Raw genomic sequence first — 25,932 nt, 5'->3', positions numbered from 1 at the left:
ATTAAAAGGCCTTCATAGATATTGAATAGATAGATATTTAGATACACAGTATATCCCTGTACTGATGGTGTGTGTGTTTTCAGCTGCTGGACTTTGAGGCTCGCTCTGGAGAACAGGTTCCTCTGCTGCTGAAGATGAAGAGGAGTCAGCTGGCCCTCAGTAAAGCTGTGGAGAGCGGAGACACTGATCTGGGTAAGCCCCGCCCACTCCTAAGTGGTAACCCCACTCATCCCTGTATGTTAGCCCCACCCATCCCTGTATGTTAGCCCCACCCATCCATGTATGTTAGCCCCACTAACACCTGTATGTTAGCCCCACCCATCCCTGTATGTTAGCCCCACCCATCCCTGTATGTTAGCCCCACCCATCCCTGTATGTTAGCCCCACCCATCCATGTATGTTAGCCCCACTAACACCTGTATGTTAGCCCCACCCATCCCTGTATGTTAGCCCCACCCACACCTGTATGTTAGCCCCACCCATCCCTGTATGTTAGCCCCACCCATCCCTGTATGTTAGCCCCACCCATCCATGTATGTTAGCCCCACTAACACCTGTATGTTAGCCCCACTAACACCTGTATGTTAGCCCCACCCATCCATGTATGTTAGCCCCACCCATCCATGTATGTTAGCCCCACTAACACCTGTATGTTAGCTCCACCCACACCTGTATGTTAGCCCCACTAACACCTGTATGTTAGCCCCACTAACACCTGTATGTTAGCTCCACTCACCCCTGTATGTTAGCCCCACCCATCCCTGTATGTTAGCCCCACCCATCCCTGTATGTTAGCCCCACTAACACCTGTATGTTAGCCCCACCCATCCCTGTATGTTAGCCCCACTAACACCTGTATGTTAGCCCCACCCATCCCTGTATGTTAGCCCCACTAACACCTGTATGTTAGCCCCACTAACACCTGTATGTTAGCCCCACTAACACCTGTATGTTAGCCCCACCCATCCCTGTATGTTAGCCCCACCCATCCCTGTATGTTAGCCCCACCCATCCCTGTATGTTAGCCCCACCCATCCCTGTATGTTAGCCCCACCCATCCCTGTATGTTAGCCCCACCCATCCATGTATGTTAGCCCCACTAACACCTGTATGTTAGCCCCACCCATCCCTGTATGTTAGCCCCACCCACACCTGTATGTTAGCCCCACCCATCCCTGTATGTTAGCCCCACCCATCCCTGTATGTTAGCCCCACCCATCCATGTATGTTAGCCCCACTAACACCTGTATGTTAGCTCCACCCATCCCTGTATGTAAGCCCCACTAACACCTGTATGTTAGCCCCACTCACCCCTGTATGTTAGCTCCACCCATCCCTGTATGTTAGCCCCACCCATCCATGTATGTTAGCCCCACTAACACCTGTATGTTAGCCCCACCCATCCATGTATGTTAGCCCCACCCATCCATGTATGTTAGCCCCACTAACACCTGTATGTTAGCTCCACCCATCCATGTATGTTAGCCCAACTAACACCTGTATGTTAGCCTTACCCACACCTGTATGTTAGCCCCACCCACACCTGTATGTTAGCCCCACCCACACCTGTATGTTAGCCCCACCCACACCTGTATGTTAGCCCCACCCACACCTGTATGTTAGCCCCACCCACACCTCTATGTTAGCCCCACCCACACCTGTATGTTAGCCCAACTAACACCTGTATGTTAGCCTTACCCACACCTGTATGTTAGCCTTACCCACACCTGTATGTTAGCCCCACCCACACCTGTATGTTAGCCCCACCCACACCTGTATGTTAGCCCCACCCACACCTGTATGTTAGCTCCACTCACCCCTGAATGATAGCCCCACTAACACCTGAAAGTTAGCCCCACTAACACCTGAATGTTAGCCCCACCCACACCTGTATGTTAGCCCCACTCACCCCTGTATGTTAGCCCCACCCACACCTGTTTGTGAGCCCCACTCACCCCTGAATGTTAGCCCCACCCACACCTGTATGTTAGCCCCACCCACACCTGTATGTTAGCCCACCCACACCTGTATGTTAGCCACACTCACCCCTGAATGTTAGCCCCTTTAACACCTGTATGCTAGCCCTACCCACACCTGTATGTTAGCCCCACCCACACCTGTATGTTAGCCCCACTAACACCTGTATGTTAGCCCCACCCACACCTGTTTGTGAGCCCTACCCATATCTGTGTGGTAAACACGCCCTCACCTGCCTCAGGTAGATGATGTGAGTCAGTATGTTTCCCCCCCTCAGTTTACACAGTGGTGACGTACCTGAAGAATGAGATGAACAGAGGAGATTTCTTCATGACCCTGAGGAACCAACCTGTGGCTCTGAGCCTCTACAGACAGGTACTTCCTGTAGTTTATTATTTATGACCCTGAGGAACCAACCTGTGGCTCTGAGCCTCTACAGACAGGTACTTCCTGTAGTTTATTATTTATGACCCTGAGGAACCAACCTGTGGCTCTGAGCCTCTACAGACAGGTACTTCCTGTAGTTTATTATTCTGTAGTTTATTAACCTGTAGTTTTTTCTTGTTTTCAGTTCTGTAAGCTGCAGGAACAGGAAACTCTGAAGGACCTCTATAACCAGGACGACGATCATCAGGAACTGGCAAACTACCACGTAACTGCCAGCTACAGAGAAAAGGTAACACCTGTTCACCTGACAATCAAACTGCCATGTTACTTTCAATCAAACTACTAAAGACACCTGTTCATATCACCTGTCTTTCACTTATCTCTCACCTGTCTTGCAGAGGTTGGACAGCCGTCTGTCTCTCCTGCAGAGCGCTGTGGACGAGTACAACAAGGCAAAGAATGACTTCTCTGCAAAGGTAATCCTCTCTGATGTGTTTAAATAAAGTCACATGATCTACCTGCTCTCTCTGTACCATTACCTGTGAGGACTGAATCTAACATGTTTTTAGAAGACAATAATTACTTTAAAGGTTAGGGTTGGATTCAGTCCTCACCTGTGAAGAGGGTTAGGGTTAGATTCAGTCCTCACCTGTGAAGGTTAGGGTTGGATTCAGTCCTCACCTGTGAAGAGGGTTAGGGTTGGATTCAGTCCTCACCTGTGAAGAGGGTTAGGGTTAGATTCAGTCCTCACCTGTGAAGGTTAGGGTTGGATTCAGTCCTCACCTGTGAAGAGGGTTAGGGTTGGATTCAGTCCTCACCTGTGAAGAAGGTTAGGGTTAGATTCAGTCCTCACCTGTGAAGAGGGTTAGGGTTAGATTCAGTCCTCACCTGTGAAGAGGGTTAGGGTTAGATTCAGTCCTCACCTGTGAAGAAGGTTAGGGTTAGATTCAGTCCTCACCTGTGAAGAGGGTTAGGGTTGGATTCAGTCCTCACCTGTGAAGAAGGTTAGGGTTGGATTCAGTCCTCACCTGTGAAGAAGGTTAGGGTTAGTTTCAGTCCTCACCTGTGAAGAGGGTTAGGGTTAGATTCAGTCCTCACCTGTGAAGAAGGTTAGGGTTAGATTCAGTCCTCACCTGTGAAGAGGGTTAGGGTTGGATTCAGTCCTCACCTGTGAAGAGGGTTAGGGTTGGATTCAGTCCTCACCTGTGAGGGTTAGGGTTGGATTCAGTCCTCACCTGTGAAGAAGGTTAGGGTTGGATTCAGTCCTCACCTGTGAAGAAGGTTAGGGTTGGATTCAGTCCTCACCTGTGAAGAAGGTTAGGGTTGGATTCAGTCCTCACCTGTGAAGAGGGTTAGGGTTGGATTCAGTCCTCACCTGTGAAGAGGGTTAGGGTTGGATTCAGTCCTCACCTGTGAAGAGGGTTAGGGTTGGATTCAGTCCTCACCTGTGAAGAAGGTTAGGGTTGGATTCAGTCCTCACCTGTAAAGAGGGTTAGGGTTGGATTCAGTCCTCACCTGTGAAGAGGGTTAGGGTTGGATTCAGTCCTCACCTGTGAAGAGGGTTAGGGTTGGATTCAGTCCTCACCTGTGAAGAGGGTTAGGGTTGGATTCAATCCTCACCTGTGAGGGTTAGGGTTGGATTCAATCCTCACCTGTGAGGGTTAGGGTTGGATTCAGTCCTCACCTGTGAAGAAGGTTAGGGTTGGATTCAGTCCTCACCTGTGAGGGTTAGGGTTGGATTCAGTCCTCACCTGTGAAGAAGGTTAGGGTTGGATTCAGTCCTCACCTGTGAAGAAGGTTAGGGTTGGATTCAGTCCTCACCTGTGAGGGTTAGGGTTGGATTCAGTCCTCACCTGTGAAGAAGGTTAGGGTTGGATTCAGTCCTCACCTGTGAAGAAGGTTAGGGTTGGATTCAGTCCTCACCTGTGAAGAAGGTTAGGGTTAGATTCAGTCCTCACCTGTGAGGGTTAGGGTTGGATTCAGTCCTCACCTGTGAAGAAGGTTAGGGTTGGATTCAGTCCTCACCTGTGAAGAAGGTTAGGGTTGGATTCAGTCCTCACCTGTGAAGAAGGTTAGGGTTAGATTCAGTCCTCACCTGTGAAGAAGGTTAGGGCTCAGAAATTCATTCTCTACCCTGTGAAGAGGGTTGGGTGGAATAGATCCGCACCTGAGGGTTAAGGGTAGATCGTCTATGTGAAAGGTTGGGTTGGAATACAACTACTACACCAGTAAATATTAGGGATAGAGTTCACCCCACTTGAGGGTTAGGGTGGATTCAGTCACCTGCGAGCAACAAGGTTCAATAGGATTCAGTCCAGTGAAAAATGGTTGAAACCTCACCTGGAAAATTATAAGCATTCATCTTTAATGTAGATTAGTTTAGATGTCATCCTCACTTGAAGAGATAGTTGGATTCATCCTACCGTGAAAAGGTATAATAACACGTCCGTCCCTTAACCATGCTGTTATATTTGCCTACTTGGGTTGGGTTTCTCCTACACCTGTAGGGGTTAGTTGATCAGTATCAAATGAAAGTCTGCCACCTCTTTAGGTCTAAATATTACCTGGAGAGCCAGTAAACTCTCCCGCTGGTACTTAGGAGTTACTAAACACTAAATTCACATTTCTGTGGGGATTAGGAAGACTATTCTCTGTAAGAGGTCTGGGAGTTTTCCCTTTTGAATCAAACTTTATTCCTCACCTGTGAAGGGGTTTGGTAGACCATCCTCACTTGAAAGTTAAGGAACGACCCCCATCCCACTCATGGTGCGTCAGGTAGCCTTTCTCCTTGAAGAGGGAGTAAACATTCCTCCCTTGAAGAGTCTGGTCTCGTTTGCCACCTTGAAGAGGGTTAGGTAGACAACATTCCTCTACTAGACGGTTGTAAGAACTCTCCACAGCGTTGAAGAGCGTCAGGGTAAGACACTCTCCCACCTTTCAAAGGTGTAAGGGATTGACTGATTTCCTCAGCATGGAGAGGGTGACGACAATTGGGGGTTAGGGAAGACTCATGGTCACGAGAGACGGTCAGGGACACATTTCATTAAGGGTCTGTGACCTCGCCAGGAAGGTAGTGGGTGACTTCCTCAGTGTAAGAGTCTGTCAGGGCAAGCACATCTGTCCCAGTATGCGCCGTCAAGCCGAAATCCTTCCCACACTCCACCCTTGAATGAAAGGGTGGGTTAAATCCCTCCACATCTTATAGCGTTCAGGAAGTCAGACCTTCCCTCCTCTGTGGTGTTAGGGAGACTCATTCCTCACCTGTCAAGGAGGAAGCTCATTCCTCAACCCGTAAGAAGTGTTCGGGTGCCACCTCACGCTGGAGAGGCAGAAACATTCCTCACTTAACGGGGTGTAGGTAAGACTCATTCCGACGCTGTAAAGGGTAGCGGACTCACCCACTGTTTAAGAATTGGTAAGACTTCATTCCTCCATGTCAAAGGTTAGAAGATCTTCCTCACTTGATGGTGCTAACTTCATTCCTTCCTTGGGTTTGGGTAAGACTATCCCCTGTAACTGTGTGACTCTTGGCTACAGCTGGGGTTAGGGAAGAAGTCTTCCTTCACCTTAAGGTTGGTTCATTTCCACGAAGAGGTGACATGGTCTGCCGTTTTCAAGGATGTACGTTTTCATACTAGTGACCTCAGGAAGCCGATGTGTGCTGCCCAGGCACACATCGCCGACTATCACCCACCCTAAGTCTAGCCTCTGTGCGTAAGGTGCGTCATGTGGTCCATTGATCTGTTTACGCACCTTGTGCACTCTCAGCATGTCCCTGCCCAGCAGTAGCAGGATCTCAGCACTCATGTCGATCTGTGGTATTTCACTGGCGATAGCTCTTAGGTGGGAGTGGCTGTGTGCGGCAGCTGGAGTTGGTATTTCTTCTCTGTTGTTAGGGATCATATTGCACTCCAGGAGCGTGGGTAGAGTTAGGCTGATGTCGCCATCCGCAGGTTCAATGACGAACCCTGTAGCTCGCCGACCGGACGCCTCACCTACACCAGAGCAGGTTTTCAGAGTGTAAGGGTATGTGGGCCCACTCATACTGAAGATGTCAAAAAACTCTGAGCGCGCCAGCGACCTGTTGCTCTGGTCGTCTAGCATGGCGTACATCCTCTTGCCCTTGTTGCGGCTGTCTGCTGGGTAGACCGTCACAAGGCATATCTTGGAGCAAGACTTGCCATTGAAGCCTTCCCCGCATACCTCCGTGCATTTGGAAACCACTGCAGTTTCTGGCGCTTCATAGCTCTCCCCGCCATTCTCTGATGGGGGTGGTGAGGTCTTGGAGACCCATGGAGCTGGGCCTGGGTGCATCGCTGTTGGGTGTCTATGGCTATAACACTCAGTGCATTTGATTGCTGCCTCACAGTCTCGGGCCATATGCTTATTTGACGCACAGCACTTAAAACAAATGTTATTCTCCTTTAATATTTTCATTCGTTCATCCATTAGCTTTTCTCTGAAGCCGCGGCACCTTTGCAGGGAGTGTGGTTTTTGATGCACAGGGCATTGCTTCTCTGGGTCTTCGACAGTGAGCGTGGGGTTAGAGTGGGCAATGTCAGTTTTGTGCACAGAGACTGTTCTGCGGCTGCTGTTGTGAGTTTCACTAAACTTATCTGTCCTGTTTGCAGCACTAGAGAGAGAAAAACTAAAGCTTGGGTCGTTGCGTGCCTTTGCCTGCTTGCGCACGAACTCTAGAAAGAATTGGAATGGAGGATAGGGAACCCTAAATTCTTGTTTGTATCGTGAGCCTTCCATTACCCACTTGTCCTGCAGCCCATATGGCAGTTTCTCCACTATTGGGTTTATACCCCTTGCTGTGTCGAGATATGATAGGCCAGGTAAGTATCCCTCACGCTTTGCAGACTCAATCTCCAATAGCAAATCAGATAGCTCTCTGAGTTTATGGGGCTCCTTGTGGGATATTTTAGGAAATTGTTCGAGTTTCCTGAAAAGTGCACCCTCTATAGCTTCGGGCGAGCCATACATCTCTTCTAACCTCTCCCATACGAGCCATAACCCTGCTGCTTGATCTCTCACGTTCACTGATCTAATGCGGCGTGCTTGCTCTGCAGATTCTGGGCCTAGCCATCTTATTAGCAGATCTGTCTCTTCTCCTGCTCTGAGGTCTAGGCTTTCAATGGTGTTCACGAATGAGCCTTTCCAGGATAAGTAATTTTCTGGCTTATCATCAAACCTGGTGAGTCCTGATGACACCAGCTGACTTTGTGCTAGGTACCTCGCCAAGTCAAATGTAGCTGTGTCACTGGAGCGGTGAGGAGCCCAGGGTCTGGTGGGGCTGTGGTCATTATACCTGGGTGTGTAAGCCATTACGCCTGGCCTGAGGGGGCTGTGGTCAGCGTACCTCGATGTGTGTGCAGGTAAGCCTGACCTGAGTGGGTTGTGGTCAGCATGCCTGTATGTGTGTGCAGGTAAACCTGACCTCAGTGGGTTGTGGTCAGCGCACCTAGAAGTGTGAGGAGGTAAGCCTGACCTGAGAGGGCTGCGATCAGCGCACCTGGATGTATGAGGAAGTAAGCCTGGTCTGAGTGGGTTGTTCTCAGTGTGCCGGGATGCGTGCGCAGGTAAGCCTGGCCTGAGTGGGTCGTGGTCAGCGTGCCGGGATGCGTGAGCAGGTAAGGCTGTATGCTGTGGCTGACTACCCAGGAGCTCAGTGCAATTGTGTCTGCCCGCACGACCCTCGTCCGCATGGGGGACACCATCTGCGAGGTGGTGGTCGTCAGGAGCTGGGGTGTTACTTTCCTTATCTCCACATACAGATACATATGTGCTATGATTGTGGGGCATTTGCTCGTCCTGTGAGCATAAATCTACGGGTGAACGATAGCTGCCACTGAGATGGCTGTGTCTCTCTACATAATCCTCAGTGCGCTGTTCCGCACTTTGCCTGGGCGATAACTCTGGTCCACGACTGCGGCACTCATCTTCAAAGTATACGGCCACAGCCTCCATTACTACAGCTTCCGCCGTGGCGGCTTCTGCCTCTCTTTCCCTTTCTAAGGCGATGAGTGTTGCCTCTAGACGGGCTTTTTCCATCTTTAATTCAATCTCTTCACGTGAATAGGCAGCTCTTGTGTGTGCGGCTTGGGCTTTAGCACGTGCTGTGGCTGCTGCCAGTGCTACTGTACATGAAGCTCTACTCATATGAGAGTCTGCAGATCTAACTGATGCACTTTTTCTGTCCATGGCTGCTATGGATGTTTTTTACCTCAATCCTTACTGGTGACGTGGCAGTTGTTGTACTGGTTCAGGCTTCCGGCACGACAATGCAGTCATCAGTAGCTCTTCGAAGGTCTCTCTTTTCACTATGATGGCCTCACAGAATGTCCTTATTCTGCTATCCAACTAGCTAAACACCTTCCCACAATGAGATCCGGACACCGAGGGTGAAGATGACTCTTTATATGGGAAATTGTGAAACTGAAATACACACAGTACATACACCAGTAAATATATGGCAATATGAGTTACACATAAATGGCTCAGACAGATGCGAGCAATACAAGGCTATTCAAAGCTAGCAGGGCAAATAAACTGTAAAACTCTGGCTGGAAATTATAAGGCATTATTCTTAATGTAATTAGTTTTAGGCACAAATGTCATAACAACATGTACTTACAGAGAATGCCTAGGAACAACTATGCAGGAAAAGCATAATAAACGTCCGTGCTGCTCTTAACCATGCTGTCTACTATTTCTTCTTCTGGCTTTCTGCCTACTTCCTGTAGCTACAGTGCATCGAGTATCAAAATAAAAGTCTCCACATCGTTTAGTCTAAAATAACTGCTGGCAGAGCCAGAACAGTTAGGGTTAGATTCAGTCCTCACCTGTGAAGAGGGTTAGGGTTGGATTCAGTCCTCACCTGTGAAGAAGGTTAGGGTTAGATTCAGTCCTCACCTGTGAAGAGGGTTAGGGTTAGATTCAGTCCTCACCTGTGAAGAGGGTTAGGGTTAGATTCAGTCCTCACCTGTGAAGAAGGTTAGGGTTAGATTCAGTCCTCACCTGTGAAGAGGGTTAGGGTTGGATTCAGTCCTCACCTGTGAAGAAGGTTAGGGTTGGATTCAGTCCTCACCTGTGAAGAAGGTTAGGGTTAGTTTCAGTCCTCACCTGTGAAGAGGGTTAGGGTTAGATTCAGTCCTCACCTGTGAAGAAGGTTAGGGTTAGATTCAGTCCTCACCTGTGAAGAGGGTTAGGGTTGGATTCAGTCCTCACCTGTGAAGAGGGTTAGGGTTGGATTCAGTCCTCACCTGTGAGGGTTAGGGTTGGATTCAGTCCTCACCTGTGAAGAAGGTTAGGGTTGGATTCAGTCCTCACCTGTGAAGAAGGTTAGGGTTGGATTCAGTCCTCACCTGTGAAGAAGGTTAGGGTTGGATTCAGTCCTCACCTGTGAAGAGGGTTAGGGTTGGATTCAGTCCTCACCTGTGAAGAGGGTTAGGGTTGGATTCAGTCCTCACCTGTGAAGAGGGTTAGGGTTGGATTCAGTCCTCACCTGTGAAGAAGGTTAGGGTTGGATTCAGTCCTCACCTGTAAAGAGGGTTAGGGTTGGATTCAGTCCTCACCTGTGAAGAGGGTTAGGGTTGGATTCAGTCCTCACCTGTGAAGAGGGTTAGGGTTGGATTCAGTCCTCACCTGTGAAGAGGGTTAGGGTTGGATTCAATCCTCACCTGTGAGGGTTAGGGTTGGATTCAGTCCTCACCTGTGAAGAAGGTTAGGGTTGGATTCAGTCCTCACCTGTGAGGGTTAGGGTTGGATTCAGTCCTCACCTGTGAAGAAGGTTAGGGTTGGATTCAGTCCTCACCTGTGAAGAAGGTTAGGGTTGGATTCAGTCCTCACCTGTGAGGGTTAGGGTTGGATTCAGTCCTCACCTGTGAAGAAGGTTAGGGTTGGATTCAGTCCTCACCTGTGAAGAAGGTTAGGGTTGGATTCAGTCCTCACCTGTGAAGAAGGTTAGGGTTAGATTCAGTCCTCACCTGTGAGGGTTAGGGTTGGATTCAGTCCTCACCTGTGAAGAAGGTTAGGGTTGGATTCAGTCCTCACCTGTGAAGAAGGTTAGGGTTGGATTCAGTCCTCACCTGTGAAGAAGGTTAGGGTTAGATTCAGTCCTCACCTGTGAAGAAGGTTAGGGTTAGATTCAGTCCTCACCTGTGAAGAGGGTTAGGGTTGGATTCAGTCCTCACCTGTGAAGAGGGTTAGGGTTAGATTCAGTCCTCACCTGTGAAGAGGGTTAGGGTTGGATTCAGTCCTCACCTGTGAAGAAGGTTAGGGTTAGATTCAGTCCTCACCTGTGAGGGTTAGGGTTGGATTCAGTCCTCACCTGTGAAGAAGGTTAGGGTTGGATTCAGTCCTCACCTGTGAAGAAGGTTAGGGTTGGATTCAGTCCTCACCTGTGAAGAAGGTTAGGGTTAGATTCAGTCCTCACCTGTGAAGAAGGTTAGGGTTAGATTCAGTCCTCACCTGTGAAGAGGGTTAGGGTTGGATTCAGTCCTCACCTGTGAAGAAGGTTAGGGTTAGATTCAGTCCTCACCTGTGAAGAGGGTTAGGGTTGGATTCAGTCCTCACCTGTGAAGAGGGTTAGGGTTGGATTCAGTCCTCACCTGTGAGGGTTAGGGTTAGATTCAGTCCTCACCTGTGAAGAGGGTCAGGGTAAGACTCATTCCTCACCTGTGAAGAGGGTCAGGGTAAGACTCATTCCTCACCTGTGAAGAGCGTCAGGGTAAGACTCATTCCTCACCTGTGAAGAGGGTTAGGGTAAGACTCATTCCTCATCTGTGAAGAGGGTCAGGGTAAGACTCATTCCTCACCTGTGAAGAGCGTCAGGGTAAGACTCATTCCTCACCTGTGAAGAGGGTTAGGGTAAGACTCATTCCTCACCTGTGAAGAGGGTTAGGGTAAGACTCATTCCTCACCTGTGAAGAGCGTCAGGGTAAGACTCATTCCTCACCTGTGAAGAGGGTTAGGGTAAGACTCATTCCTCACCTGTGAAGAGGGTCAGGGTAAGACTCATTCCTCACCTGTGAAGAGGGTTAGGGTAAGACACATTCCTCACCTGTGAAGAGGTTAGGGTAAGACTCATTCCACACCTGTGAAGAGCGTCAGGGTAAGACACATTCCTCACCTGTGAAGAGGGTCAGGGTAAGACTCATTCCCCACCTGTGAAGAGGGTCAGGGTAAGACTCATTCCCTCACCTGTGAAGAGGGTCAGGGTAAGACTCATTCCTCACCTGTGAAGAGGGTTAGGGTAAGACTCATTCCTCACCTGTGAATAGGGTCAGGGTAAGACTCATTCCTCACCTGTGAAGAGGGTTAGGGTAAGACTCATTCCTCACCTGTGAAGAGGGTCAGGGTAAGACTCATTCCTCACCTGTAAAGAGGGTCAGGGTAAGACTCATTCCTCACCTGTGAAAGAGGGTCAGGGTAAGACTCATTCCTCACCTGTAAAGAGGGTTAGGGTAAGACTCATTCCTCACCTGTAAAGAGGGTTAGGGTAAGACTCATTCCTCACCTGTAAAGAGGGTTAGGGTAAGACTCATTCCTCACCTGTAAATAGGGTTAGGGTAAGACTCATTCCTCACCTGTAAAGAGGGTTAGGGTAAGACTCATTCCTCACCTGTAAAGAGGGTTAGGGTAAGACTCATTCCTCACCTGTAAAGAGGGTTAGGGTAAGACTCATTCCTCACCTGTAAAGAGGGTTAGGGTAAGACTCATTCCTCACCTGTAAAGAGGGTTAGGGTAAGACTCATTCCTCACCTGTAAAGACTGATTGAACATGTTTTTATGTTTCAGGCAACAGAGGACGAGATGCGTCTTCTGAGATTCCAACGCAAATTGGACGACGAGAAAGGAGCAGGGCTTCTGGGACTATCTGTACAGGTAACGGGGTGGGCCACAGGTATAAAGGTGCGGGGCCATTGTTAAATAAAGGGGCGGGGCTAACCGTTTCCTTTGTTTCCAGGCCACCTTGGAGGCTCTGCTGGCTCTAGGTCTCCACAAACAGGCGGAGCAGCTCTACAGAGACTTCAGAGTTCCTGACAAGAGGTGAGACTGCTTACTGTGCTGTGATTGGCTGACTTTGTGATGCTGTTTACATACTAACAGCTTCCTGTGCTGTGATTGGCTGATGTGTCCCCCTGTCTCTCAGGTATTGGTGGCTGAAAGTGAAGTCTCTGGTGGAGAAAGAGGAGTGGGAGGAGCTAGAGAAGTTCTCCAAGAGCAAGAAGTCTCCTATTGGCTACCTGGTGAGAGGAAGTCCGGCCCAGCCTGTCAAATTAATATTGCATTATAATAATCTGGTGATAATGGACATAATATAAGGAGAGTGTCTCCCTGGACCTGTGTTTCTCTCCTCAGGCTTTTGTGGACATATGCATGAAGAGCAACAACAAGTATGAAGCCAAGAAGTACGTCTCCAAGGTAACACTGGAGCAGAAGGTCAGAGCACATCTGGCTGTAAGGTAAGACTGTGACAAAGTCAGTGACGTAATGCGTGACATCATCAGCTGACATCATCAGGGACTCTTCTTCTCTCCTGCAGCGACCTGGAGGGCGCGGCCGATGCTGCTATCGAGCGAAAGAACGAGTCGGAGATGGCCACGGTTCTCTCTCGATGCTCCGCCTCCGACCGGCTGGTCATCGACCGGCTGAGCCGTGCAGCCACCGCCGGCAAAAAGTGATCCTCCATCACACAGACAGCAGGCGGCCTGCCACAAAGTGATCCTCCATCATACAGACAGCAGGCGGCCTGCCACAAAGTGATCCTCCATCATACAGACAGCAGGCGGCTTGCCACAAAGTGATCCTCCATAACACAGACAGCAGGCGGCCTTCTGCCACAAAGTGATCCTCCATCACACAGACAGCAGGCGGCCTTCTGCCACAAAGTGATCCTCCATCACACAGACAGCAGGCGGCCTTCTGCCACAAAGTGATCCTCCGTCACACAGACAGCAGGCGGCCTGCCACAAAGTGATCCTCCGTCACACCGACAGCAGGCGGCCTTCTGCCACAAAGTGATCCTCCGTCACACAGACAGCAGGCGGCCTTCTGCCACAAAGTGATCCTCCGTCACACAGACAGCAGGCGGCCTTCTGCCACAAAGTGATCCTCCGTCACACAGACAGCAGGCGGCCTTCTGCCACAAAGTGATCCTCCATCACACAGACAGCAGGCGGCCTTCTGCCACAAAGTGATCCTCCGTCACACAGACAGCAGGCGGCCTTCTGCCACAAAGTGATCCTCCGTCACACAGACAGCAGGCGGCCTGCCACAAAGTGATCCTCCGTCACACCGACAGCAGGCGGCCTTCTGCCACAAAGTGATCCTCCGTCACACAGACAGCAGGCGGCCTTCTGCCACAAAGTGATCCTCCGTCACACCGACAGCAGGCGGCCTTCTGCCACAAAGTGATCCTCCGTCACACCGACAGCAGGCGGCCTTCTGCCACAAAGTGATCCTCCGTCACACAGACAGCAGGCGGCCTTCTGCCACAAAGTGATCCTCCGTCACACAGACAGCAGGCGGCCTTCTGCCACAAAGTGATCCTCCGTCACACAGACAGCAGGCGGCCTTCTGCCACAAAGTGATCCTCCATCACACAGACAGCAGGCGGCCTTCTGCCACAAAGTGATCCTCCGTCACACAGACAGCAGGCGGCCTTCTGCCACAAAGTGATCCTCCGTCACACAGACAGCAGGCGGCCTGCCACAAAGTGATCCTCCGTCACACCGACAGCAGGCGGCCTTCTGCCACAAAGTGATCCTCCGTCACACAGACAGCAGGCGGCCTTCTGCCACAAAGTGATCCTCCGTCACACAGACAGCAGGCGGCCTTCTGCCACAAAGTGATCCTCCGTCACACCGACAGCAGGCGGCCCTCTGCCACAAAGTGATCCTCCGTCACACAGACAGCAGGCGGCCTCTGCCACAAAGTGATCCTCCGTCACACAGACAGCAGGCGGCCTTCTGCCACAAAGTGATCCTCCGTCACACCGACAGCAGGCGGCCTCTGCCACAAAGTGATCCTCCGTCACACAGACAGCAGGCGGCCTGCCACAAAGTGATCCTCCGTCACACCGACAGCAGGCGGCCTTCTGCCACAAAGTGATCCTCCGTCACACAGACAGCAGGCGGCCTTCTGCCACAAAGTGATCCTCCGTCACACAGACAGCAGGCGGCCTGCCACAAAGTGATCCTCCGTCACACAGACAGCAGGCGGCCTGCCACAAAGTGATCCTTGTACTTTGACTTCAGCGTGAATATTAAAGAGAAGAAGAGGACCAGGAAGAGGTTCTTCTTCTGTGATCCAAGATAACTACAGGATGTGTTATTGTGATTTATCTTTACATTTTATTTGTTATATTCTGCCTGAGTAACTTCTCACTGTAAACACAATAAACAAGAACAATAAATAAAATGAGTAACATTTATATATGTATTGGTTTACTTTCATTATGTCAGACACATTAAGGGGATGTAAATTAACATGTGACATCGAACATCAACTGAAGATTATTTATTTACATTTTATTTTGGTGGGGTGGTACTTCCTGTCTGGTTAGGGGTCAACTGGTTGTGGGGAGCGGAGCGGAGCTAAAAGAGAAAATTCGGAAGTTTGTTTAAAGAGTTCCTGCAGCAGGTGAGTGTGTGTAAAGTATGTGTCCTGCAGCAGGTGAGTGTGTGTAAAGTATGTGTCCTGCAGCAGGTGAGTGTGTGTAAAGTATGTGTCCTGCAGCAGGTGAGTGTGTGTAAAGTATGTGTCCTGCAGCAGGTGAGTGTGTGTAAAGTATGTGTCCTGCAGCAGGTGAGTGTGTGTAAAGTATGTGTCCTGCAGCAGGTGAGTGTGTGTAAAGTATGTGTCCTGCAGCAGGTGAGTGTGTGTAAAGTATGTGTCCTGCAGCAGGTGAGTGTGTGTAAAGTATGTGTCCTGCAGCAGGTGAGTGTGTGTAAAGTATGTGTCCTGCAGCAGGTGAGTGTGTGTAAAGTATGTGTCCTGCAGCAGGTGAGTGTGTGTAAAGTATGTGTCCTGCAGCAGGTGAGTGTGTGTAAAGTATGTGTCCTGCAGCAGGTGAGTGTGTGTAAAGTATGTGTCCTGCAGCAGGTGAGTGTGTGTAAAGTATGTGTCCTGCAGCAGGTGAGTGTGTGTAAAGTATGTGTCCTGCAGCAGGTGAGTGTGTAAAGTATGTGTCCTGCAGCAGGTGAGTGTGTAAAGTATGTGTCCTGCAGCAGGTGAGTGTGTGTAAACCAAACTCCTCTCAGACACTCTGGACCGGATGTGTTTCTAATCTGGACTTGCCTCACATTCAGTATAACTGTGTAGTGTGAGCCGAAGGTTTCAGAACAGTGTTTCTTCTCAGATACAGGGTGTAGTTTTATTCCAGAAGTGAGTAATGAGCCAATAAGCAAGGCAGCAGCAGAAAGCTCTTGGAGTGCTGAGTCACTTCAGTTACTCTTTAACTGACCCAGTTTAATTTGTAACCCATTTACTGTCCTGATGCACTTTGTCCACATTAATACACTACCATCATTTTATTTTGAAGGTTTAATGCCTTAGCCAGGGAAGAATATTAAAATACAAACATTAACTCTTTGTTGTTTATTTACAGCTGCAGCATGTGTTTGTATAAACACTCTACACTACACTGTTTTTGTCTTCCTGTAGATTCCGTGGTCCTCTTTAGTGATTGGTGCAGTCTGATGATGTCATCGGTTAAAGTGGAGTGTGTGTTAAAGACAGGCGCTATGATTGGAGAAGGGCCGCTGTGGGAGGACTCCCAGCAGACGCTAATGTTTGTCGATATCGCCGGGCAAAAAATCCACCGCTGGAACCCCTCGACCAATCAAAGCGAGGCTGTTGAGACAGGTGAGCCAATCAACACGCAGCAATCACCCAGAGGTCATTGTTTATGATAATAATATTACGGATATTATTTATTGATTCTCCTCAGAGGACTCAGTAGGCTTCGTGGTTCCTCGCCGCTCCGGGGGTTATGTGGCAGGCGTGGGTCGCAGCATCGTTGCTGTTGATTGGTCGACTCAGATGATGACATCACTGGTGGAGGTGGACGAGGACAAACCTAACAACCGTCTGAACGACGGGAAGGTGGATCCCAGAGGACGCCTGCTAGCAGGTCGGTCCACCTTTACCTATCCGAGCTGGTGTCCAATAAGAAAGTAACTATGTTGGGCTCACCATGCTGGGCTCACTCTGCTGGGCTCACTCTGCTGGGCTCACCATGCTGGGCTCACCATGCTGGGCTCACCATGCTGGGCTCACCATGCTGGGCTCACTCTGCTGGGCTCACTCTGCTGGGCTCACTCTGCTGGGCTCACTCTGCTGGGCTCACTCTGCTGGGCTCACTCTGCTAGGCTCACTATGTTGGGCTCACCATGTTGGGCTCACTCTGCTGGGCTCACTCTGCTGGGCTCACTCTGCTAGGCTCACTATGTTGGGCTCACCATGTTGGGCTCAGTCTGCTGGGCTCAGTCTGCTGGGCTCACTCTGCTGGGCTCACCATGTTGGGTTCACTATGTTGGGCTCGCCATGTTGGGCTCACTATGTTGGGCTCACCATGTTGGGCTCACTCTGCTGGGCTCACTCTGCTGGGCTCACCATGCTGGGCTCACCATGCTGGGCTCACTCTGCTGGGCTCACTCTGCTGGGCTCACTCTGCTGGGCTCACCATGCTGGGCTCACCATGCTGGGCTCACTCTGCTGGGCTCACTCTGCTGGGCTCACTCTGCTGGGCTCACTCTGCTAGGCTCACTATGTTGGGCTCACCATGTTGGGCTCACTCTGCTGGGCTCACTATGTTGGGCTCACCATGCTGGGCTCACTCTGCTGGGCTCACCATGTTGGGTTCACTATGTTGGGCTCGCCATGTTGGGCTCACTCTGCTGGGCTCACTATGTTGGGCTCACTCTGCTGGGCTCACCATGTTGGGCTCACTCTGCTGGGCTCACTATGTTGAGCTCACTATGTTGGGCTCACTCTGCTGGGCTCACTATGTTGGGCTCACTCTGCTGGGCTCACCATGTTGGGCTCACCCTGCTGGGCTCACTCTGCTGGGCTCACCCTGCTGGGCTCACTCTGCTGGGCTCACCATGTTGGGCTCACTCTGCTGGGTTCACCATGCTGGGCTCACCCTGCTGGGCTCACTCTGCTGGGCTCACTCTGCTGGGCTCACCATGCTGGGCTCACCATGCTGGGCTCACTCTGCTGGGCTCACTCTGCTGGGCTCACTCTGCTGGGCTCACCATGCTGGGCTCACCATGCTGGGCTCACTCTGCTGGGCTCACTATGCTGGGCTCACTCTGCTGGGCTCACCATGCTGGGCTCACTATGCTGGGCTCACTCTGCTGGGCTCACCATGCTGGGCTCACTATGCTGGGCTCACTCTGCTGGGCTCACTATGCTGGGCTCACTCTGCTGGGCTCACCATGCTGGGCTCACCATGCTGGGCTCACTCTGCTGGGCTCACTATGCTGGGCTCACTCTGCTAGGCTCACTATGTTGGGCTCACCATGTTGGGCTCACTCTGCTGGGCTCACTATGTTGGGCTCACCATGCTGGGCTCACTCTGCTGGGCTCACCATGTTGGGTTCACTATGTTGGGCTCGCCATGTTGGGCTCACTCTGCTGGGCTTACTCTGCTGGGCTCACTGGGGCTCACCATGTGGGCTCTGCTGGGCTCACCATGTTGGGCTCACTCTGCTGGGCTCACTATGTTGGGCTCACTATGCTGGGCTCACTATGTTGGGCTCACTCTGCTGGGCTCACTCTGCTGGGCTCACTATGTTGGGCTCACTCTGCTGGGCTCACTCTGCTGGGCTCACTATGTTGGGCTCACTCTGCTGGGCTCACTATGTTGGGCTCACTCTGCTGGGCTCACCATGTTGGGCTCACCCTGCTGGGCTCACCCTGCTGGGCTCACTCTGCTGGGCTCACCATGTTGGGCTCACTATGTTGGGCTTACTCTGCTGGGCTCACTCTGCTGGGCTCACCATGTTGGGCTCACTCTGCTGGGCTCACTATGCTGGGCTCACTATGTTGGGCTCACTCTGCTGGGCTCACTATGTTGGGCTCACTCTGCTGGGCTCACTATGTTGGGCTCACTCTGCTGGGCTCACTATGTTGGGCTCACTCTGCTGGGCTCACCATGCTGGGCTCACCATGTTGGGTTCACCATGCTGGGCTCACTCTGCTGGGCTCACTCTGCTGGGCTCACTATGTTGGGCTCACTCTGCTGGGCTCACTCTGCTGGGCACACTATGTTGGGCTCACTCTGCTGGGCTCACCATGCTGGGCTCACTATGCTGGGCTCACTATGCTGGGCTCACCATGTTGGGCTCACTCTGCTGGGCTCACTCTGCTGGGCTCACTATGCTGGGCTCACCATGTTGGGTTCACCATGTTGGGTTCACCATGCTGGGCTCACTCTGCTGGGCTCACTCTGCTGGGCACACTATGTTGGGCTCACTCTGCTGGGCTCACCATGCTGGGCTCACTATGCTGGGCTCACTCTGCTGGGCTCACTCTGCTGGGCTCACCATGCTGGGCTCACCATGTTGGGCTCACTCTGCTGGGCTCACCATGTTGGGCTCACTCTGCTGGGCTCACTCTGCTGGGCTCACTATGTTGAGCTCACTCTGCTGGGCTCACTCTGCTGGGCTCACTCTGCTGGGCTCACTCTGCTGGGCTCACTCTGCTGGGCTCACTCTGCTGGGCTCCCTGTGTTGAGATATAACAGTAGTTTTCACATGATGAAGTGAGAGTGTGTGTGAGGCAGTGCACACACTCTTAATGGCTGAAAATAACTGGCCTCTGGACTTAATACTTTCTGTCAATATCATGGTGTGTGACATTTACAAGAAATCTGGCTGAGCAGAGGTGTGTGTGTCTGTCTGTGTGACAGAGTGTGTCTCTATTTGAGTGTGTCTCTATTTGAGTGTGTGTCTTTGAGTGTGTGTGACTGTGTGTCAATTATTGTACAGTTTTAGATTTTAATTTTCTATGTGTGAGAGACAGAGAGGGGCACAGAGGAAGAGAGTGAGGGAGCACACCAGTGGCGTAGCTATACCTATTTTAGGTGAACTTCAGCCCACCTAAAAAAATAAATCCCACCCAAATGAACATTTTGAAATTGAAAAGAAAAATGTATATATTTTTATGTCTCACATTAGTGTTGAGGGTTGTGCCCCCTCCCCTTATCAAGACCACACAGTTCTGTTGTGTAGCCTCTTCATGTTGCTCTCAAAGTGCACCAGAAGCATGCACCTCGCTTTAAAGTGTTTTTAAACCTCTGCCCGGGGAAGCATGCCCCCGGACCCCCCTAGAGGATGTGAAGTCCACCCCACTCAAACTTCAAAACTAGCTATGCCCCTGGAGCACACAGAAAGGGTGAGAGCAAAAGAGAAAGGGCAAGAGAGAAGTGGGGGGACATGCAGCCACGATGTGTGTATGATGTGGCTCTTTGCAGTAACACAGTCAAATAAGTGTCTCTTCGTCTCTGACTGGTTGGCCACCCCTGGACTAGTCTGAAGAAATATTCTGACCGGGTCTCTGCCTAGCAACAGTTCCGTTGTATGTCATGTCTCAGGTACGATGGCGAGGGAGGAGCGACCGGCGGAGATTCAGAGACAACAAGGGTCTCTATTCTCTGTGACCTCTGACCTCTCTGTGACCAAACACCTGACACAGGTGACCTCAACTGTAATTGCTCATTAACACACTTCTGTAATTCACCACTGACCTCTCTTCACCTTTGTGTCTCTCTGTACCTGTCTGTCTCTAAGCTGGACATTTCTAATGGGATGGACTGGTCTCTGGATCAGAAAACCTTTTTTTACATCGACAGTTTGTCTCTGACCGTCGTCGCCTTCGACTACGACACAGACTCTGGACGTCTCGGTATGTGTGTATTTATCATCATATACTTGTACTGCAGTAAACATGTACTTATACTGCCGTAAACATGTACTTATACTGCAGTAAACATGTACTTATACTGCAGTAAACATGTACTTTTGCTGCAGTAAACATGTACTTATACTGCCGTAAACATGTACTTATACTGCAGTAAACATGTACTTATACTGCAGTAAACATGTACTTATACTGCAGTAAACATGTACTTATACTGCCGTAAACATGTACTTATACTGCAGTAAACATGTAGTTATACTGCAGTAAACATGTACTTATACTGCAGTAAACATGTAGTTATACTGCAGTAAACATGTACTTATACTGCAGTAAACATGTAGTTATACAGCAGTAAACATGTACTTATACTGCAGTAAACATGTAGTTATACAGCAGTAAACATGTACTTATACTGCAGTAAACATGTAGTTATGCTGCAGTAAACATGTACTTATACTGCATTAAACATGTACTTATACTGCAGTAAACATGTAGTTATACAGCAGTAAACATGTACTTATACTGCAGTAAACATGTAGTTATACAGCAGTAAACATGTACTTATACTGCAGTAAACATGTAGTTATGCTGCAGTAAACATGTAGTTATACTGCATTAAACATGTACTTATACTGCAGTAAACATGTAGTTATACAGCAGTAAACATGTACTTATACTGCAGTAAACATGTACTTATACTGCAGTAAACATGTAGTTATACAGCAGTAAACATGTACTTATACTGCAGTAAACATGTAGTTATACAGCATTAAACATGTACTTATACTGCAGTAAACATGTACTTATACTGCAGTAAACATGTACTTATACTGCAGTAAACATGTAGTTATACTGCAGTAAACATGTAGTTATACAGCAGTAAACATGTACTTATACTGCAGTAAACATGTACTTATACTGCCGTAAACATGTACTTATACTGCAGTAAACATGTACTTTTGCTGCAGTAAACATGTACTTATACTGCAGTAAACATGTACTTATACTGCAGTAAACATGTACTTTTGCTGCAGTAAACATGTACTTATACTGCAGTAAACATGTACTTATACTGCAGTAAACATGTAGTTATACTGCAGTAAACATGTAGTTATACAGCAGTAAACATGTACTTATACTGCAGTAAACATGTACTTATACTGCAGTAAACATGTAGTTATACTGCAGTAAACATGTACTTATACTGCAGTAAACATGTACTTATACTGCAGTAAACATGTACTTTTGCTGCAGTAAACATGTAGTTATACAGCAGTAAACATGTACTTATACTGCAGTAAACATGTACTTATACTGCAGTAAACATGTACTTATACTGCAGTAAACATGTACTTATACTGCCGTAAACATGTACTTATACTGCAGTAAACATGTACTTATACTGCAGTAAACATGTACTTATACTGCAGTAAACATGTACTTATACAGCAGTAAACATGTAGTTTTGCTGCAGTAAACATGTACTTATACTGCAGTAAACATGTACTTATACTGCAGTAAACATGTACTTATACTGCAGTAAACATGTACTTATACTGCAGTAAACATGTACTTATACTGCAGTAAACATGTACTTATACAGCAGTAAACATGTACTTTTGCTGCAGTAAACATGTAGTTATACAGCAGTAAACATGTACTTATACTGCAGTAAACATGTACTTATGCTGCAGTAAACATGTACTTTTGCTGCAGTAAACATGTACTTATACTGCAGTAAACATGTACTTATACTGCAGTAAACATGTACTTTTGCTGCAGTAAACATGTACTTTTGCTGCAGTAAACATGTACTTTTGCTGCAGTAAACATGTACTTATACTGCAGTAAACATGTACTTTTGCTGCAGTAAACATGTACTTATCATGTACCCATGTCGCACAGGTAACCGGCGTGTGGTGTACCACCTGGCGGAGGGGGAGGGTCTTCCTGACGGGATGACGTTGGACGCTGATGGTTGTCTCTGGGTGGCGATTTATAACGGAGGACGAGTCATCAAAATCGACCCTGAGACCGGTCAGTCAGAGCCTCAGGTTTACACCTGGTTAGATAATATGCTGAACAGGTGTACCTGTGGTTTCTCCCAGGTGTTACACCTGTAGTCTGATGTGTACCTGTTGTTAATGACGTACCTGTAGTCTGATGTGAACCTGTTGTTAATGACGTACCTGTAGTCTGATGTGTACCTGTTGTTAATGACGTACCTGTAGTCTGATGTGTACCTGTTGTTAATGACGTACCTGTAGTCTGATGTGTACCTGTTGTTAATGACGTACCTGTAGTCTGATGTGTACCTGTTGTTAATGACGTACCTGTAGTCTGATGTGAACCTGTTGTTAATGACGTACCTGTAGTCTGATGTGTACCTGTTGTTAATGACGTACCTGTAGTCTGATGTGTACCTGTTGTTAATGACGTACCTGTAGTCTCAGGTGTACCTGTTGTTAATGACGTACCTGTAGTCTGATGTGTACCTGTTGTTAATGACGTACCTGTAGTCTGATGTGTACCTGTTGTTAATGACGTACCTGTAGTCTCATGTGTACCTGTTGTTAATGACGTACCTGTAGTCTCAGGTGTACCTGTTGTTAATGACGTACCTGTAGTCTGATGTGTACCTGTTGTTAATGACGTACCTGTAGTCTGATGTGTACCTGTTGTTAATGACGTACCTGTAGTCTCAGGTGTACCTGTTGTTAATGACGTACCTGTAGTCTGATGTGTACCTGTTGTTAATGACGTACCTGTAGTCTCAGGTGTACCTGTTGTTAATGACGTACCTGTAGTCTGATGTGTACCTGTTGTTAATGACGTACCTGTAGTCTGATGTGTACCTGTTGTTAATGACGTACCTGTAGTCTGATGTGTAGTTGTTGTTAATGACGTACCTGTAGTCTCAGGTGTACCTGTTGTTAATGACGTACCTGTAGTCTCAGGTGTACCTGTTGTTAATGAAGTACCTGTAGTCTGATGTGTACCTGTTGTTAATGACGTACCTGTAGTCTGATGTGTACCTGTTGTTAATGAAGTACCTGTAGTCTGATGTGTACCTGTTGTTAATGACGTACCTGTAGTCTCAGGTGTACCTGTTGTTAATGACGTACCTGTAGTCTGATGTGTACCTGTTGTTAATGAAGTACCTGTAGTCTCAGGTGTACCTGTTGTTAATGACGTACCTGTAGTCTGATGTGTACCTGTTGTTAATGACGTACCTGTAGTCTCAGGTGTACCTGTTGTTAATGACGTACCTGTAGTCTGATGTGTAGTTGTTGTTAATGACGTACCTGTAGTCTCAGGTGTACCTGTTGTTAATGACGTACCTGTAATCTGATGTGTAGTTGTTGTTAATGACGTACCTGTAGTCTCAGGTGTACCTGTTGTTAATGAAGTACCTGTAGTCTGATGTGTACCTGTTGTTAATGACGTACCTGTAGTCTCAGGTGTACCTGTTGTTAATGACGTACCTGTAGTCTGATGTGTACCTGTTGTTAATGACGTACCTGTAGTCTGATGTGTACCTGTTGTTAATGAAGTACCTGTAGTCTGATGTGTAGTTGTTGTTAATGACGTACCTGTAGTCTCAGGTGTACCTGTTGTTAATGACGTACCTGTAATCTGATGTGTAGTTGTTGTTAATGACGTACCTGTAGTCTCAGGTGTACCTGTTGTTAATGACGTACCTGTAGTCTGATGTGTACCTGTTGTTAATGAAGTACCTGTAGTCTGATGTGTACCTGTTGTTAATGACGTACCTGTAGTCTCAGGTGTACCTGTTGTTAATGACGTACCTGTAGTCTGATGTGTACCTGTTGTTAATGACGTACCTGTAGTCTCAGGTGTACCTGTTGTTAATGACGTACCTGTAGTCTGATGTGTACCTGTTGTTAATGACGTACCTGTAGTCTCAGGTGTACCTGTTGTTAATGAAGTACCTGTAGTCTGATGTGTACCTGTTGTTAATGACGTACCTGTAGTCTCAGGTGTACCTGTTGTTAATGACGTACCTGTAGTCTGATGTGTACCTGTTGTTAATGACGTACCTGTAGTCTGATGTGTACCTGTTGTTAATGACGTACCTGTAGTCTCAGGTGTACCTGTTGTTAATGACGTACCTGTAGTCTGATGTGTACCTGTTGTTAATGACGTACCTGTAGTCTCAGGTGTACCTGTTGTTAATGACGTACCTGTAGTCTGATGTGTACCTGTTGTTAATGACGTACCTGTAGCCTGATGTGTACCTGTTGTTAATGAAGTACCTGTAGTCTCAGGTGTACCTGTTGTTAATGAAGTACCTGTAGTCTCAGGTGTACCTGTTGTTAATGACGTACCTGTAGTCTGATGTGTACCTGTTGTTAATGACGTACCTGTAGTCTCAGGTGTACCTGTTGTTAATGACGTACCTGTAGTCTCAGGTGTACCTGTTGTTAATGAAGTACCTGTAGTCTCAGGTGTACCTGTTGTTAATGACGTACCTGTAGTCTGATGTGTACCTGTTGTTAATGACGTACCTGTAGTCTGATGTGTACCTGTTGTTAATGACGTACCTGTAGTCTGATGTGTACCTGTTGTTAATGAAGTACCTGTAGTCTCAGGTGTACCTGTTGTTAATGACGTACCTGTAGTCTGATGTGTACCTGTTGTTAATGACGTACCTGTAGTCTCAGGTGTACCTGTTGTTAATGACGTACCTGTAGTCTGATGTGTACCTGTTGTTAATGACGTACCTGTAGTCTGATGTGTACCTGTTGTTAATGACGTACCTGTAGTCTCAGGTGTACCTGTTGTTAATGACGTACCTGTAGTCTGATGTGTACCTGTTGTTAATGACGTACCTGTAGTCTCAGGTGTACCTGTTGTTAATGACGTACCTGTAGTCTGATGTGTACCTGTTGTTAATGACGTACCTGTAGCCTGATGTGTACCTGTTGTTAATGAAGTACCTGTAGTCTCAGGTGTACCTGTTGTTAATGAAGTACCTGTAGTCTCAGGTGTACCTGTTGTTAATGACGTACCTGTAGTCTCAGGTGTACCTGTTGTTAATGACGTACCTGTAGTCTGATGTGTACCTGTTGTTAATGAAGTACCTGTAGTCTCAGGTGTACCTGTTGTTAATGACGTACCTGTAGTCTGATGTGTAGTTGTTGTTAATGACGTACCTGTAGTCTGATGTGTACCTGTTGTTAATGACGTACCTGTAGTCTGATGTGTACCTGTTGTTAATGAAGTACCTGTAGTCTGATGTGTACCTGTTGTTAATGAAGTACCTGTAGTCTCAGGTGTACCTGTTGTTAATGAAGTACCTGTAGTCTCAGGTGTACCTGTTGTTAATGACGTACCTGTAGTCTGATGTGTACCTGTTGTTAATGACGTACCTGTAGTCTGATGTGTACCTGTTGTTAATGACGTACCTGTAGTCTGATGTGTACCTGTTGTTAATGACGTACCTGTAGTCTGATGTGTACCTGTTGTTAATGAAGTACCTGTAGTCTGATGTGTACCTGTTGTTAATGACGTACCTGTAGTCTGATGTGTACCTGTTGTTAATGAAGTACCTGTAGTCTGATGTGTACCTGTTGTTAATGAAGTACCTGTAGTCTCAGGTGTACCTGT

The 25,932-nt window shown here is 48.3% G+C and overlaps 2 protein-coding genes across 3 annotated transcripts in view; both read left to right on the top strand.

Annotated features, from left to right (window-relative positions):
- vps16 (VPS16 core subunit of CORVET and HOPS complexes) overlaps window positions 1-14,806 on the top strand; it is a 29,851-nt gene extending 15,045 nt beyond the window's left edge. The window contains exons 16-24 of the mRNA XM_063877445.1: window positions 84-192; window positions 2,255-2,352; window positions 2,549-2,653; window positions 2,763-2,840; window positions 12,169-12,255; window positions 12,338-12,420; window positions 12,524-12,620; window positions 12,733-12,836; window positions 12,917-14,806. Of these exons, the coding sequence (XP_063733515.1) occupies window positions 84-192; window positions 2,255-2,352; window positions 2,549-2,653; window positions 2,763-2,840; window positions 12,169-12,255; window positions 12,338-12,420; window positions 12,524-12,620; window positions 12,733-12,836; window positions 12,917-13,055 (900 nt within the window). The 3' untranslated portion in view covers window positions 13,056-14,806. The remainder of the gene's footprint in view (window positions 1-83; window positions 193-2,254; window positions 2,353-2,548; window positions 2,654-2,762; window positions 2,841-12,168; window positions 12,256-12,337; window positions 12,421-12,523; window positions 12,621-12,732; window positions 12,837-12,916) is intronic.
- A 124-nt stretch (window positions 14,807-14,930) lies between these two features.
- Window positions 14,931-25,932, top strand: part of rgn (regucalcin) — an 11,670-nt gene continuing 668 nt past the window's right edge. The window contains exons 1-6 of one of the 2 annotated variants that reach the window (XM_063877958.1): window positions 14,931-15,015; window positions 16,039-16,239; window positions 16,325-16,507; window positions 19,976-20,076; window positions 20,211-20,286; window positions 22,207-22,338. In XM_063877958.1, the coding sequence (XP_063734028.1) occupies window positions 16,074-16,239; window positions 16,325-16,507; window positions 19,976-20,076; window positions 20,211-20,286; window positions 22,207-22,338 (658 nt within the window). In that variant the 5' untranslated portion in view covers window positions 14,931-15,015; window positions 16,039-16,073. Of the gene's footprint in view, window positions 15,016-16,038; window positions 16,240-16,324; window positions 16,508-19,975; window positions 20,077-20,171; window positions 20,287-22,206; window positions 22,339-25,932 lie in introns of both variants that reach the window. The other variant, XM_063877957.1, reaches the window with a different exon arrangement.

This window comes from Eleginops maclovinus, chromosome 24, assembly GCF_036324505.1.
Source record: "Eleginops maclovinus isolate JMC-PN-2008 ecotype Puerto Natales chromosome 24, JC_Emac_rtc_rv5, whole genome shotgun sequence".
NCBI classification, from domain to species: domain Eukaryota; kingdom Metazoa; phylum Chordata; class Actinopteri; order Perciformes; family Eleginopidae; genus Eleginops; species Eleginops maclovinus.
The sequence above is the reverse complement of the archived record's forward strand: the minus strand, read 5'-3'. Positions and strand labels throughout refer to the sequence as shown.